Genomic DNA, 16628 nt, shown 5'->3' with positions numbered 1-16628 from the left:
TGTTGGATTTTTAAAAATTTATTATTATATGTAAGTACACTGTAGCTGTCTTCAGACATTCCAGAAGAGGGCATCAGATCTCATTACAGATGTTTGTGAGCCACCATGTGGTTGCTGGGATTTGAACTCAAAACCTTTGGAAGAGCAGTCAGTGCTCTTACCCACTGAGCCATCTCACCAGCCCCTGGTGTTAGATTTTTTTTGTCAAGGGCTTTATTGGTGTCTAAGAAGATGATCCTGTGATTTATTGTTTGTTTCATGTCTGTTTATTTATATAGAGATTACATTCATTGATTTTTGAATATTAAACCACCCATGCATCTCTGAAATGCAGCCTACTCCAACATTGTGGGTGATCTTTTTGTCTGTTCTTTGATTAAGTGTATTTTATTTTGTGCTGTTGCTTTTATGTTTTTGAGGGATATTTTTGTAATGTTTTTATTGACTATTTATATGCTCTGGTATCAGGGTAATTGTGGTTTCATAAGATGAATTGGTAATATTTCTTCCATTTCAGTTTTTAGAATACTTTAAACTGTTTTTAGGATAGGGCTTTTTGAAAATCTGGTTGGATTCTCCACTAATACCATCCATCCTCTGGATGTTTTGGTTGAGTCTTTCAATGAATTCTATTTCACCAAGAGTTTTATATATAAAAACTGTTTATCTGATCTTGTTTCAATTTTAGTAAATGGTATCTATAAAGGAAATTATCCTTTTCTTTTAGAACATTTTTCTTTAAAATTTTAGATATTTTATTTACATTTGAAATGTTATCCTTTCCTCATCTCCCCTCTGAAAACACCCCTATCCCATCCCCCTAACCCCCTGCTCACTAACATGCCCACTCCTGCTTCCATGTCCTGGCATTCCCCTACACAGGGGCATAGAGCCTTCACAGGACCAAGGGTCTCTTCTCTCATTGATGTCCCACAAGGCAATCCTTTGCTACATATGCAGCTGGAGCCATGGGTCCCTCCATGTGTACTCTCTGGTTGGTGGTTTGGGAGCCCCTGGGAGCTCTGGGGGTACTGGTTGGTATTGTTCCTCCTATGGGGCTATGTAAGACTCGGGAGAGCCTTAGCTTACCAGGGACCCCTTGAGTGAACCACAGGGAGCCAGAATAGATGTCCTTTATTGTTCCAGAACACTGGGGTTGTCCCAGACCCAAAGGAGTGGCAGCGACCCTGCGCAGCTCAGTCAGTGAGCTTTTATATCGTTTTCAAGGCAGCAGTCATTAGGCACAATGTGATTGGCAGAACAGTGTGACTTTTTAAAGTGATTGGTCTTTAGAGGATAATGTGATAAGGACTTCCCTTGTCTGAAGGTGGGCTATGGGAGACACAGGTTGGTTCTGGTCCTGGGGTCAGACGAATGTTAATTAGCCTCTCCCTTCTGTAGGGGCAAGTGTTCCAAGACCTTCCAAAGTTCCTGAGCTCTCACCTGCAAACCCCTTCAGCTCCTTGGATCCTTTCTATAGCTCCTCCATTGGGGACTCTATGCTCAGTCCAATGGATGGCTGTGAGCATCCACTTCTGTATTTGCCAGGCACTGGCAAAGGCCCTTAGGAGACAGTTATATCAGGCTCCTGTCAGCAAGCACTTGTTGGCATTGTAACTTTTTGCCTTGGTTTTCGGATTTTTCTTGAGTCTTCCTGGAGGGAGTTGACTAAAGCTAACTTGGAATGCTGGTACAGTGGGACCCCTGCCGAATTTTAACCACAGGGACTTGGAAAATGTTCCAGAGCCTGGTATAGGGGACGGTGTGCCCCTGATCTTAATTGCTGGGAAGGTTAGCCATCCCCCTCCCTCAGCTCCGTAACATACGGTTTCTGTGCCTCAGCTCCTGCCCGCCCCACCCACCTCCTACTCAATTCTGAGCCAGGTCGGGGCAAGCACTGGTGGAAGGGTGGGGAAGGTGTGGAGGTGACTGACAGGAACCCGGTCCTGCCCTCTGTCACAGTGATTGACAGGCGTGGTGACTGACAGGAGCCCAGTCCTGCCCTCTGTCACTGTGACTGACAGGGTTGAGTGATGACCAGGCCCCCGCCTGTGTTTCAGTGACTAAGATTTCCTGAGGGCGTGGGGAGGCTCAGCCAGCATCTTCACAGTGTGCAGGTGCTATTCAGCACTGTGCAACTCACCCAATGCGCATGCCAACTGGAAGATCGCACTATGTATTTGCTTCAGCAGCATGGAAAACCCAGTGCGCATGTGTCCCGGCCCCCTCAGCGAGTGGGCACTAGTGCGCATGTCCATCTGCCTGGTTGTGGGACTGGCCTTTGAGTTTGGAAGTGGGCATGCATACAGGTCTCTTCGTTTCCCCCTCAATCCCACCATCGCGAGCTCCTCGGGAGACTGCGAGGGCGACCTCCCGGCTACTCCCCTGGACTGGTGAGCCCGCTAGGGGTTGTTATGTGACGAAGCAAGTTCGTGCTGTCACGGGCCACCCGAGTCTCACGGTGGGGCCTGCCCTGTTGTTTTTGTTGTTTTGCTGCAGCTCCTGACAGTACCCTCACACGCCCCGTTCATCTGCGCGACCGCCTTGTTTTGGTTGAAGCCGGTGACGCCATCACTGCTGGCCCGTATTCTTTAAGGTGGCTGCCGAGACTGTTTCGAAACTGACAGCAGCCACCTTGTTCACACCTTGGCCCGGGTCCGTCAGCACCGCCTCTTTGTTGTCGTCCCGCCTGGTGACGCAATCGCTGCGCGCCCGCTTTTAGCACCCTGTGAACTGATCCCCTTTGGCCGAAAGCTACGCCGCCTGGTTATAGTCTTAGCCCTGTAAGTTACCATTCAGGGTGGCCGTTTTGTTTTGGTCCCGGGGTTGTGACGCCATCACGCCGCGCCGAAATAGGTCACTAGTACCAGAGCGCGGTTTTTAAGCCGCAGATCTCAGCGGTTGTTCCGGGGTCCGTGTGTCCGCGGGCGTGTCCCGGGTCTTCGAGCCAGTCTGTTGGCCCATCCCGCACCTCCATCGCCGCCATGCCGCCTGGGAAGCCGCTGCAGCCTCGGCTGCAGATTAAGGTGTACCAGCTGTTCCTGTGCTGGATCAGCGATCCCAATACACACTGCGCTCTGCTGGAGAGGCTGCGGCGCATCCCGGACGCGACCACGGACCCTGCGACCTCTGGCTCGATCACCCGTGACCCCGTGATACCCCACCCTGCGAGTCCCGACCCCAAGACCCTTGACCTCTCTAATCGTGAACGCTCCACTCGTGACTCCGAATTTCCCGACCCCGCCACCCACGACGCCACAACACCCCACCACGCGATCGCTGACCCCGCCCACGCGCTGTCCCTTGGCGCCCCCGCCTGCGCCCGACCGGCACTAGGCCGGAGGAGGAAGACGACAGGACCTAGAGAGGTGAGTGACAATGTGGAAGCCTGGACCGGCGGGGGGGTGGGGGGGGCTTGTGACGTCACAGGAGGACACCTGAGGTCCTGGGAAGCCCTAGCCGGTGGGTGAGGGAGGGGCCAGAACGTGGAGTGGCCGAGGCTGTGAGAGGATGAAGATAGGCGTATACCGGTACAGTCGGGGTCACAAGGCAATATAGATGTTGGGGTCACAGGTTAGAAGTTCACGTATGATATCGGGGTCAAGTGTGAGGGCAGCTCCAAATCACAGGTCAAGGGTCGCGTGGGATGTCAGAGGTCACCTCAGTGGACAGGGAGCACCGCGCCATCCCAGAGACACTCTGTGACCCCACCCCCACCCCGCCGAACTCGGACCCCCGCCCGGACCCCCGAGGGCATGTGTGACAGTTCCCTGGGTGGTGACTTGGATGACCCTGCAGTGCCGTAGGCGCGGTGGAACTGGCCTGGGGTTGCAACTTCGTTTTTCTGTTCCGGTTCCGCAGGACTTCGGGCAGGCGCGGGGGTGGGTAGGGCGGAATCAGGGGTGTCCCGGGACTGTTTCGTGAATGCCATGTGTGGGCTCCGTGTCCCCGTTAGGGACCTGAGTGGCGATGGTTAGGGAGCGTGGCCACGGCGGACAGTGTGACCTCACAGGGTCACTGCCAGGAAGGAAGGGGGAGAGAGGTGCACCAACCCTGATAGCTGTTTCCCAACCAGCACACCTGAGAGTGACTCGGAAGAGGCCTGAGAGGGTCAAAAGCCTGGTCTGCGGGGTCATCTCGGAGCAGCTGCTTTGACCTGAGTCTAAAAATGTTCAGGCTAAACTCCTTGCCAGGGGTGGGGGCTGGGGCGGGACCACAGCTGCTGCGGGGCAGGATGGGGCGGGTGAGAGTGACCAGAGGGGTCAAGAGTGGCCTGAATCTCTGCCTGTGACCCTGGCACCCCCTGACCCTGCCCCATCCTTTGATGCTGCAGTTGTGCCTTTCAACTGTCCTCTCCATCCTGCCCTCTGCCCACTGCAGGTCCAGGCCTGCAGGGAGGAGCCCCCACCCACCCTCCTCCGCAGCATCCTTGCCTTGTATTTCTCCCCCTCCTCGAAGCCCCCTTTCCCCCCAGGGCCTGGCTGTTTATGATATCATCTTGAAAGGCTGACTGTAAAGATGAGTCATTGTTCTTTGTGTCAGTGGCTTGTCTGTCAAATTTTTCTCTGTGTGCCTTGGTTTTTGGATTTTTCTTGAGTATTTGTGGAGGGTGATGACCAAAGCGACTGTGGAACACCACTGCAATGATACTCTGGAGAGTCATAGCCACAAAGGGCTTGGAAGATGTTCCAGAGTCTGGTATAGGGGACGGTGTGCCCGTGGTAGTAATTGCTGGGAAGGTTAGAGCAAATTTACAGCTGCCACCCTATCTTCATTTTCTACTCTGTGCAAATGGAGGAATCTGCTGGGTAGCCTTTACCTCCCCCTTGTGGCTGTCTTTTATGTGTGTGACACTTTACTATTCTGTGACTGAGAGGAAGACTTTCCATCTAAATCAACTTAGTTACTTACCTTCACCATGGGTTAAATCCTTACCAAGAGGACCAGGACCTACACTGCCCATGACGGAAAGCTCTTCAAGACAGCATCCAGGGCAAAATCAAGCTCTCCCTACCCTGTTTTACAGGTTGGAAAGGACAAAGACCTCATTTATCCCCCTTGTGATTGACTCTGTTCCCAGGCCATATGTGACTGTAGTTTTGAACTTGGAGCTGTCAGTAGATAGAAAGTTCTTCTTCATCCATTTCAACAAAGTTATCATATCTTCCTTAGACCAGCAGTCTTATTTCAAGGTCTGTTGGGCAATCTGCTCCTCTGTTCACCTTCCTGCTGTTTTAGCCATCTCTTTAGTCTTACTGGCCTAGGAACCCAGGGTTAAAGACAGCTCACCCCAGGGCAGCACAGGCTCTGAACTCCCCATTTCAGTGTATCCTTCCTTGCACTGAGCTAGCTGCACTTCCCATTTTGTCCTGACTCAGCCCCAACTCCAACTCCCTCTTGTGGTGTCAGGGCCTCCTATAATTGATATGGTTAGCTCATTGGTTTTGGGCTTTTACAAGTTCCTCATTTATTACTGTCTCTGTGTCATAATTGTCTTAAATTCTCAACATTTCAGAGCTACAGTCATTTGAAGGAGCCTTAATTGAGCGTGTGCCCTCAACAGAATGCCTGCTTTCTGTATCTCTGAGAGTGTTGATGATTGATATGGGAAGGCTCTTCCACTGAGGGTGTCAATATTCCTATGCAAGTGGGTCTGGGCTAGATGAAGCTAGATGAGAATGGGACAGTGACCAAGCAAGAAAGCAAGACAGGAAACAGTGTTTGTCCTTCATTTTTTTCCCCCTTCATTCTCTGCCTTTAGTTTCTATTCTAACCTTCCAGAATGATGGACTGTGATCTGACAGAACCATGTACAACAACCATTTATTACCTGAGATGATTTTAACTCAGGATTCAATCACAGCAGCAGAGTAGCAAGTTAGAACAATAACAACCCCCCCCCCCAAAAAATGGTATCAAAATGAGATTTTGTTGTTAGAATCTATGTTCTCTTTTGAAGGAGTGTGGAAAATATCAGAAAATGAGATGGCAAAAGTCATAGAAAGCTGTACATGGAGCTTAATAGGTTGTTCTCATAGGACCTGGAAGATTTGAGTGTTGACAGTATTGCAGCCAAAGGAAGTTCAGGTTATAGTATGCCAGTAGAAAATAGACTTTGTGAGAAATTTAGCTAGAGGTCATTTGTCTGATATTTTGGACAAAAATCTTTCTTACTCAGCTTTTTCCCTGAGATACTGAGTAGGGCAAAATCTAAAATTATGTACTAATTTGTATATTTTTATTCTATTTATATATATTTCTTCACTTTTCCCATTTATTTATTTATTTATTTATTTGGGTTTTTTTGAGACAGGGTTTCTCTGTATTGCCCTGGCTGTCCTGGAACTCACTTTGTAGACCAGGCTGGCCTCGAACTCAGAAATCCACCTGCCTCTGCCTCCCGAGTGCTGGGATTAAAGGCGTGCGCCACCAAGCCCGGCTATTTATTTTTCAATTTACATTCCAATCGCTAACCCCTCCCCATTCCATATTACACAATCCCTCATACCTGACTCCTTTTTATCTCCCCAGGGAGAGTGGGAACCACTTGCATATCCCTCAACCTTGGCATGTCAAATCGGCAGGTTAGGCACATCCTCTCCTACTGAGGTCAGACAAGGCAGCCAAGTTAGGGGAATAGTTTGGACAAACAGGCAACAGCTTAAGGGTCATCCCCCCATTCCAGTTGTTGCAGGACCCTCGTGAAGACTGAGTAGCACATGAACTACATATATGGTGGGGGCCTCAGTCCATCCTGTGTGTGTGGCCTTCAAATATTGCCTTAAGTGTCAGAAGAGACTTTAGACATTGAACAGTGCAGGATCTCCTACACACTATTAGGATCACTGTAGACTGAATGCATTTTCATCACAGGATGAACATGAGCCTATAGTGTCCAGGGTCTAAATGCAGTTGATTAAAAAAAAAGGGGGGGGGGGTTCTAGATAAGATGGAACTTGTGGAAGTTCTTGTAGGAGGAGCCTTTTCAGATTCCTTTTGGGGAGATGATAGTGTGTATGAGTTAAAAATAAAATTTCTTTCTTACTTACTTTCTTGCTTTTTTTGTTTGTTTGTTTGTTTCTCTAATAAGTTATATATTCATTATAACCCTGATCACTGTCTCAACTCTAGGTCCCTTGCCTTCACAGAGTCCCTCCCCCCAATCTCCTCTGTTTCCCCTTTTAGAGGTGTGGGCCCATAAGTATCCCCACACCATGGTACATCAAGTCTCTGGTGGGTGAAGTGCATCCTCTCCCACTGAGGCCAGACATGGCAGCTCAGTGAGGGAACAGATTCCAAAGATAGGCAGCAGCTTTAAGGACAGCCTCTGCTCCAGTTGTTGGAGGACCCTCATGAAGACTGAGCTGTACATCTGCTACTGATGTGCCAGGGGCCTTAGTCCAACCTGTATATGCTATTTGGTTGGTGGCTCAGACTCTTGAGTGTCCACACAGGTCCAGGATAGTTGAGTCAGTTGGTCTTACTGTGGAGTTCCTATCCTCTTTAGGGCCCTCAATCCTTCCCCCAACTCTCCCATAAGAGTCTCCAAGGTCCATTCAATGTTTGATTGTGGTTCTCTGCATTTGTTTCAGTCAGCTGCTGGGTTGAGCCTCTCAATAGACAATTATACAAGACTCCTGTGTGGTAGCATAACAGAATATCACTAATACTGTCATGGATTGGTGCTAGCCCATGGGAAGGGTCCCTAGTTGGGCAAGTTTTCATTGGCCATTCCCTCTGTCTTTGATCCGTCTTTGCCCCTGTGTTTCTTTTAGACTGGACAAAGTTTTGTGTGTGTGTGTGTGTGTGTGTGTGTGTGTGTGTGTCTACTGTGTTGTGGATTAGTTTAATTCTTTGGCTTTCTTCTCATGCTCCCATACATTCACCACTTGAACTCTGTCCCTATATCACATAAGATACACAAGAGGTATTCACAAAAGTATAAACATTTGGGGCTGAAGAGTTGACTCAGTGGTTAAGGGTACTGACTGATCTTCCAGAGGTCCTGAGTTCGATTCCCAGCAACCGCATAGTGGCTCACAGCCATCTGTAATGGAACCTGATGCCCTCCTCTGGTGGGTCTGAAGACTCACATACAGAAAATAAATAAATCTTTAAAAATATAAACATTTGCGATTTAATGATAAGCTATTTTGGAAGCTTCATTGTTTTATACTTTTACTTTATTCTTTTGTTTTTGTTTTTTTAAGACAGAGTTTCTCTGTGAAGCCCTTTCTGTCCTGATAGTAGGTATAGAAACCATATAAGCCACCTGATATATTTTTGTCAAATAAGTATATGTGTTTGTGCAGCTCTTAATCCACATCTTTAATTTTAAAATTTGGCCACTTATATATAGATGGTACAATATTTCTCAGGATGGCATATGCTCATGATCATACATCAGTACTACCTGAGGTTTCAGAGTCATTGGACTCTAGGTGTGTGACATTCTGCCTAACTCTTGTGTTTGTTCAGAAATTTTTAAATAAATAGAAGCATTTTGCCTGTGTGCATAAATATGAATATCATGTGTGTATATCATCTTTAGTATTGTTGGAAGACGGCCTCATAATTCCTGATTTTTTTTTTTTTTTTTTTTTTTTGGTTTTTTTGAGACAGGGTTTCTCTGTGTAGCCCTGGCTAATTCTGGAACTCACTCTGTAGACCAGGCTGGCCTCAAACTCAGAAATCCTCCTGCCTCTGCGTCCCAAATGCTGAGATTAAAGGCGTGCACCACCATGCCCGGCATAACTCCTGATCTTGAACTAACAGTTTGTTGTTGGTCTCCACGTAAATGCTAGAAATTGACCACCATTATGTGGAAGACCAGGAAGAGCTTTTCACTGTTGAGCTATTTCTCCGGCCCTATGTTGCTTATTTATGATCAACATTTATATTACTAGTATTTTCATCTCTCCATTTGTAACTGTTTAAACCTTATTCAAATTCTTTTTCGAATTTCTCCTATTCAAAAGGTGCAAAAGCAACACAGGTGAACACTATATTTCAAGTTGCTTCTAAAATGACAGGATGATTAGATTATAAATTCTGTGTGAAGAAATCAGTGGAGGAAGCTCCAAAAATATATGAATATATTGTGGAGGAAGTGTACATTTACTTTACAGTGATGTCAGTATCATGCTTTGTGTTGTACACTATGGGATATTTTAGGATTCAGTGACTTATGATGATGTGCATGTCAACTTCACTAAAGAAGAGTGGAATTTGCTGGATCCTTCCCAGAAGATTCTCTACAAAGAAGTGATGCTGGAGACCTACTGGAACCTCATTGCTATAGGTAGGACTGAATTTTCTCTTGCTTTTCAAAATAAGAGAACAAATGTTTCTTGGTTATTGATGAACTTCTGCCCTTTCAATTGAAAACAAGGAAGATTGAGGTGAATAAATCAGGCTCATTGCTATGAGAATTCACAAGAACTTGAATTTTGTCTAATTTCCAATAGTATATCATTAGGTTTTTTTTGGTACTGTGTTTTAGGCTACAATTGGGAAGATCATCATATTGAAGAACAATGTCAAAGTTCTACAAGTCATGAAAGGTAATTTTCTTTTTTTGGGGGGGGTGTTGTTTTTGTTTTGTTATGGTTTGGTTTGGTTTGGTTTTTCGAGATAGGGTTTCTCTGTGTACCCCTGGCTATTCTGGAACTCACTTTGTACACCAGGCTGGCCTCAAACTCAGAAATCCGCCTGTCTCTGCCTCCCAAGTGCTGGGATTAAAGGCGTGCGCCACCACCGCTCAGCATGAAAGGTAATTTTCATGTGCAAGCTGATACAACTATGCTTCTGAGGAAATTTTAATATGTTCTGGAAGCACTAAGGAAAAGCAAGAGTGTAAAATATCAGTCCTTTAAGTATAGCTATAATTATAATATTCTCACAAAATCATGTACCTCAATGTCAATTATCTAATTTTTGTTTGCAAGGTATTCCTCTAAGAAAGAAGACAAGGAAATATGCCTTAAGAGATCGCTTTATTTGATTTGTAGCTCCATTAGAGCTATGCTGTAGAACTACTAATCTGTACAGTCTCATGATATTTAGATGTTGCACATTGAATAGTGATAAATATATATCCAAACCTTCTGAGAAGCAAATAGTTCATTGTAAAGTTGGTGATACTCATATTCTTGTAGTGACATTGCTAGGTTTATTGGTCAGCTTATGAGTGTCAGGAATGTTTTCATGAAGAAACCTTAATCCATATACCACATGTCTACAAGAAACAAAAAGTCATATGATGTGAATGCAATGTGGAAACCTTTCATTTATTCTTCTTCTCTTAATGGGTGTATCAAGTGTCAGAATGGATAAAACCATGTGAGCATAAGGCTATTGAAAGGAGCAATGTACCTGTTGTTCCATTTTTATTCAGATACATGAAATAAATTATATAGAAATCTCATATAAGAAAAGGATGTTATAAAATGATTTATCAGGGTATAATGAGTATGGTAAAACTTTCATATGTGCCAAATATCATTGCAGGAATGTAAGAAGTCATAGTGGAGAGAAACCCTATGAATGTAATAAGTGTGGTAAAGCCTTTGCAAGACCCATTCATCTCCAAAATCATAAAAGAATACATACCGGAGAGAAAGCTTATGAATGTAATCAATGTGATGAAGCCTTTGCAAGACCCAGTCAACTCCAAAGACATAAAAGAACGCATACTGCGGAGAAACCCTATGACTGTAATCAGTGTGGTAAAGCCTTTGCAAGACCCAGTCATCTCCAATATCATAAAAGAACCCATACTGGAGAGAAACCTTATGAATGTAATCAATGTGGTAAAGCCTTCGTATGGCATAGTCATCTCCAAATACATAAAAGAACACATAGTGGAGAGAAACCTTATAAATGTATTCTATGTGGTAAAGCCTTTGCAATACCCAGTAATCTCCAGAGACATAAAAGCATACATACTGGAGAGAAACCTTATGAATGTAATCAATGTGGTAAAGCCTTTTCACAGGGGAATCATCTCCAATATCATAAAAGAACACATACTGGAGAGAAACCTTATAAATGTAAACAGTGTGGTAAAGCCTTTGCAAGACCCAGTCATCTCCAAAGACATAAAAGAACACATACTGGAGAGAAACCCTATGAATGTAATCAATGTGGTAAAGCCTATGCAGAAGAGAGAACACTCCAATATCATAGAAGAATACATACTGGAGAGAAACCTTATAATCAATGAGGTGAAGCCTTTGCAACACCCAGTCACCTCCAATGTTATAAAATAACACATATTGGAGAGAAACCTTATGAATATAATCAATGTGATGAAGCCTTTGCAAGACCCAGTCATCTCCAAAGACATAAAAGAGCACATACTGGAGAGAAGCCTTATGAATGTATTCAATTTGGTAAAGTCTTTTCATGGTACAGTACTCTCCAATATCATAAAAGAACACATACTGGAGAGAAACCTTAGGGATGAAATTAATGTGGTAAAGCCTGTTCACAAGGGATAAGTCTCCAAAAATATAAAAGAACACATACCGGAGAGAAACCCTATGAATGTAATCTATGTGGTAAAAGCCTTTGCACTAAGTTCTTGTCTCAAAATCATCAAAGAACCTTTTGTTTGTTTGTTTGTTTGTTTGTTTGTTTTTGTTTGCTTTAATTTTAAGGCGTTTATTGTAGAAAGGCAGAGAGAGGGAGAGAGTGGGGAAGGCCTGGCCATGGCCATGTGGAGAGAAGGGGGAAGAGAGTGGGGAGAGGGGGAAGAAGAGGGCAAGAGAGAAGCAAGAGAATAAGAGCGTAAAAGAACCTTTATTGGAGAGAACCCTTATGAATGTAGTCAGTGTGCTAAAGCCTATGCATAACCCACTAGTCTCCAAAACATAAAAGCTCCCATACTGGTAAGAAACCTCATGAATGTAATCAGTGTAGTAAAGACTTTTCACAACTTTGTAATCTCCATTATTATAAAAGAACACATACAGGAGAGAAACCTTATGAATGTAATCAGTGTTGAAAATCATTTGCCTATCACAGATAGCCCCCTTATGCTCACTCAATGGTACCACACCTCAGCAGCTCTCTGTGACAACCTTATGCATTTGAAACCAGCACCACCTGGTTGATGCTTACACATGGCCAAGTCCAGCTGCACCACAAGTCCAACCTTGGCGATCTCTAGAGCACATCTTTGACACTCAGAAACACTTCCCAGAAGATTTCACCTCAGTGATGCTGGTTTCTTCTTCATAACCTCTAATTTCTCAGCTACAGCTAGTCAACATCAATGATCTCAGTAGTCCCTTCTATTCTTGCCTCTAAAGACAGAGCCACATGGACAATGAATGCTGTTGAGTTCTGCTGCTTTCTAGGGCTGGAACATGACCCCTTCTATTACATTATCACCACTTTCTATTTTTCAACAACTTCACTGCCTAGGCTTGGTGCTCCTGGAACTTGCTCAGTGGATTATCCTTGAACCCAGAAACCTGCATGGCTCTGTCTCCTGCATGCTGGGATAAATGTTCTTTTTTTTTTTTTTTTTCTTTACCTGAAACTTATTCTGTACCTGGAATACTTGAACCAAAAATATGCTTGACTCTCATCTCTTGGGATTTAAGGCATGTACCACCATGCCTAGACCTAAGCTTTTCCTTTTAGATCTTAAATTGAAAACCAAGAGTAGTAATCACAATCCATAACTTGTTATTTTGACACATTCTTTTATCTCCTTATGTCCACGTGAAAATAACAATAACACATACAGGAGAGAAACCTTATGAATGTAATCAGTGTTGAAAATCATTTGCCTATCACAGTTACCTGCAACAACATAAAAGATCACATACAAGAGAGAAACCACATGAATATTAACAATATGGTAAAGCCTTTGCATGTGATAATTCTTTACACATATACAAGAGAAATCACCCTGGACTGAACCCTTATTAATGTAATCAATGCTGTAATATGTTGGCAACTCACTGCCATGTGCAAGTACATAATAGAACACATTCAAGAGAGTAACCCTATGAGTGTAATCAGTTTGTTAATCTGTTGCTTGTCACAATGATCTCTGCATACATAAAAGAACATATACTGTAGAGAAACTGCATTAATGTAATGAATGAGGTAAAGCCTTTCCAGGACACAGTCATCTCTGAATACATAAAAGAACATGTGCAGGAGAAAAACCTTAAGAATGTAATCAGTGTGATAGAGCCTTTGCATATAACACTCATTTCTAAATACATTAATGAGCACATAGTGGAGAGAAGCCCTGTGATTGTAATGAATGGGTAAAGCCTCTGTATGTCACTGTACTCGCCAAATACTTAAAAGAACACACACTTTAGAGAAACTTTATGAGTGTATTGAATGTGGAAAAGCCTTTGCATATTATAGTCTCCAAAGACATAACAATACAAACTGGACAGAAATCTTGTGAATGTATGCAAGGTGGGAAATCCGTTACATGCCACAGTAGACTCTGAATACATAAAGGGACACATACTAGAGCAAAACCTTTTGAATATTATCAATGTGGTAAAGCCTTTGCCTGTCCTAATCATATTTAAATGCATGAAAGAATTCATAGAGATTAAGCTGTGGTTATTTGGATATGCGTGGCCCTATTAGGACATGTGCATTGTGGGAGTAGATGTTACTGTTTTGGAGTAAGTGAATTGCTATGGTGGTGGTCTTTGGAGTGCCAGCCAGGACAAACAGCCTCTACAACTACTTGACTGGAAAACAGTCTTGTCTTGGCTGCCTTCTCATGAACATGCAGAACTCTCAGCTCCTTCTCCGGCATTATGTCTGCCTGCATGTGCAGGAGAAAACATGTGCAGGAGAAAAACCTTAAGCTACATTTCCCACCAATCAGGATTTCCTTTTGTTACTCTATGTCAGATGATACAGAATGCAGGTTTTCTGGTTTAGCCTATCACACCCATTGTCTTTTTGTAGTTAGGAACAGGCATTTTATTTTGAGGAATAAAACGTCAATAGCAGAAATTATGGTTAGAAACAGTAGTTATGTTTTGGGGAACAAAACTTGAATAATAAAAGATGGCCAGGTATTGTTAAGTATACACTCCCCTGTGACCCGGGACTTGAACTTAGTTTCAATCTATGGTTAAATGGAGGTTGATAACAAAAAGGTAGTGCTTAGGACAAGTTTCTTTTGCTTGTTCTGAACATTTAGATATTATAGTCATCTTCAAATACATAACAGAACTCACAAACACAATGTGTTAAAGTTTTGCACTTTCTGGTATCTTTAAATAAGAGTAAACTCTTTAGTATGTAATCAATCTATTAGAGCCTTTGCATATCACAGTAGTCTTTGAGGACCTTCCATAATACTGAAAGTAATATGTGACTACAAAGAATTTGGTAAGATCTTAGCCAACACACTTATATTGAGTTACTCAAGATTATTTATTATGTAGAAAAAAAGTGGGACAAGTGTCAACAATCAATTCAAACAATATGTCTCTATTTTGTTTGTATTTTTTTAGTTAATCACGTATCCAACTTTTCTGAAAGTGTTTATCAGCACAAGAATTGCCTTGAGAAAATGTTGGTTCACTTATGCATACTCTCGTATCCGCAAATAAAGATGATTTTACTTCCTCCTTTCTAATTCATATAACTTTCATCCCCTTAAATTTTAGCTAAACTTTTAGATAGTACTTTGAATAGATAAGAAGAGAATGGACCACCTTGTCTTGCTTATGAATTAGTGGAATTAATTCAAATATCCCTCCATTTAATTTATTGTTGGCTATAGGCTTGCTATAAAGTGACATTATTATGCTTAGGTATATCCCTTGTATCCTTATTCACTCCAAGAATTTTATCATAAAGTGGTTTGAAAATATGTCCAATGCACTTTCAGAGTTAAGTCAGCTCAGATGATTGACACAGGCCATTGGCTGTAGCCGTTTGTGTCATGTAACCTTGATAGCAAGTCCATTAAATTCACTGGCATTAGAGCTAGCTTCTTTGGAATTCCAGCTTATTCTAAAGATAAGCTGAGATATCCAGCCGTATGGACTGAGAAACTACTGGATCCTTGGATTTTACCTTCATAGCTACTTATTGTTGAATTGGGTGGACCAATGCAGCCTCTAAGTCATTCTAAACAATATCCTTCATATAGAGAGAAGTTCATTCTAGCAGTTTGCTGTTCTATAGAACTGACTAATACATTAGGCAAGTACAGAATACTTTTAGAGCAGTTTGGGCCTCACAACCATCTCAGCTCAGTTACAAATTCAAATTGGCCACATTCCCTTAACCTTTTGTTCAGGTGGTGCTTTGATTCTCTGCTTCTACAGCTATTTGAAAATAAAGTCAATAGCAAAAGTATAAAGTATCTCAATTGGAACACACAGTAATACAATTACATGAGGACATAAGACAGATTCCAGATTAAGTGAGGAATAGAAAAGCAGATGTCTCAGCTTCTGTAGGTCAAGACCTGGCACCCCGACTCACATGAAGATCAGGTGACAGTAGATTCTTTTTATCCTTGATTTTACAGCACCAGTCTGGAGTCCCACAAGGCTTCTTGTCCCACACATTGACTCGGATTCACTGTCAGTCTCAGAAATCAGATTCTCGGGAGCTTGACAAGAACAAAGCACTGGAAGAAACACTTCTTCAGTGTGCTATGAGCTCTCCAGCAGTAAAAGAGCAGCACTAACTCTCCCCAGGTGCATGTGAACATTGAGGCAGTTCTGTCCTCCCAACATTGCTTACCTGGTTGTCCGCCCCCTTCTCTTACTCACCTTCACAACCAGGAGGGTATTGTCAATTGCATATGCCATCTGATGGGACTAGTCTGCATTGTTTTCCTAGATGAGAGGTGACAAATCTGTTGCAAACTGACAATCAGTGATCATGTGACTGAAAGGAGCCTTGCATGGATGCATGACGACAGCCTAAGAGAATTAGCATGCCTACCTCATGTAACTGTCACTTCATGTTTCCAGAACTTTCTCTCTTAGATTGGGAGCACGCTTGGTTGGAAGGACAAAAGTATAGTGTGGGCAGGAGAGATCTGTTCTCCATTAGGAACATTTGTTGGGGTCTCAGAGGAATCACATGACAGCTAACAAACCTCCTTAACTTGAGCTGTAAGCATGGTGCACAGATATTCAGCAGGCTGAACACCCATGTATTAATTTTTCTTATTCAATAAATGTCATCATTTTAATTGTTATTTCCATATAAGTGTTTATTGTTATCTACCTTGCCAGTGTAGTTTTTATCATGTGCACTGATTCTCACAGGACTTTTTTTCTCCTGCACTGTCATTTAATTTAAAAACATATTGATAGGAATGATAATTTGTAGAGTTTATATTTTATGTGTGCAGAGACCTGATCTGTTTCCCTATTAGACTTAGTGGCTCTCACCCGGAGTCTGTGTGACCAAGGAAGGTCGGGCGCCAAGCCGTGTACTCTCCGACCACATCATTGCAGTCTGCACACTCTGACCCATCTGTCCACTCCTCAGGGATGACTCCCCCTCTGTCCCAGGATGCCCGGCGGCCCTCCTGGCTTCTCTGCAGCTCTGGCAGGGGCATGACAAGGAGTGAAGAGTGAGGCAGGGGATGACCTCCAGTG

The 16628-nt window shown here is 43.4% G+C and overlaps 1 protein-coding gene across 1 annotated transcript; it reads left to right on the top strand.

The window, feature by feature from the left end:
* Nucleotides 1-2241: 2241 nt before the first annotated feature.
* Nucleotides 2242-16222, top strand: LOC110308437 (uncharacterized). Its single transcript, XM_085831000.1, has 5 exons — nt 2242-2393; nt 2500-3368; nt 9175-9301; nt 9503-9563; nt 10510-16222. The coding sequence occupies exons 2-5, from the start codon at nt 2985-2987 to the stop codon at nt 11222-11224; spliced, it is 1287 nt and encodes a 428-aa protein (XP_085687126.1). The 5' UTR covers nt 2242-2393; nt 2500-2984; the 3' UTR covers nt 11225-16222.
* The last annotated feature ends 406 nt before the right edge of the window (nt 16223-16628 follow it).

The sequence above is a fragment of the Mus caroli genome, unplaced genomic scaffold, assembly GCF_978045245.1.
Source record: "Mus caroli unplaced genomic scaffold, Mus_caroli_1 scaffold_15, whole genome shotgun sequence".
Lineage (NCBI taxonomy): Eukaryota > Metazoa > Chordata > Mammalia > Rodentia > Muridae > Mus > Mus caroli.
Note: the sequence above shows the minus strand (reverse complement) of the source record. Positions and strands in the feature narration are given on the sequence as shown.

Excerpts from the sequence above, each read along its gene's own strand:
- LOC110308437 (XM_085831000.1), top strand. The coding sequence starts at position 2,985 with ATGCCGCCTGGGAAGCCGCTGCAGCCTCGGCTGCAGATTAAGGTGTAC. Across the intron at positions 3,369-9,174 it reads AGACGACAGGACCTAGAGAG|GATTCAGTGACTTATGATGA; the intron begins GTGAGTGACAAT and ends GGGATATTTTAG. Across the intron at positions 9,564-10,509 it reads AGTTCTACAAGTCATGAAAG|GAATGTAAGAAGTCATAGTG; the intron begins GTAATTTTCTTT and ends ATATCATTGCAG.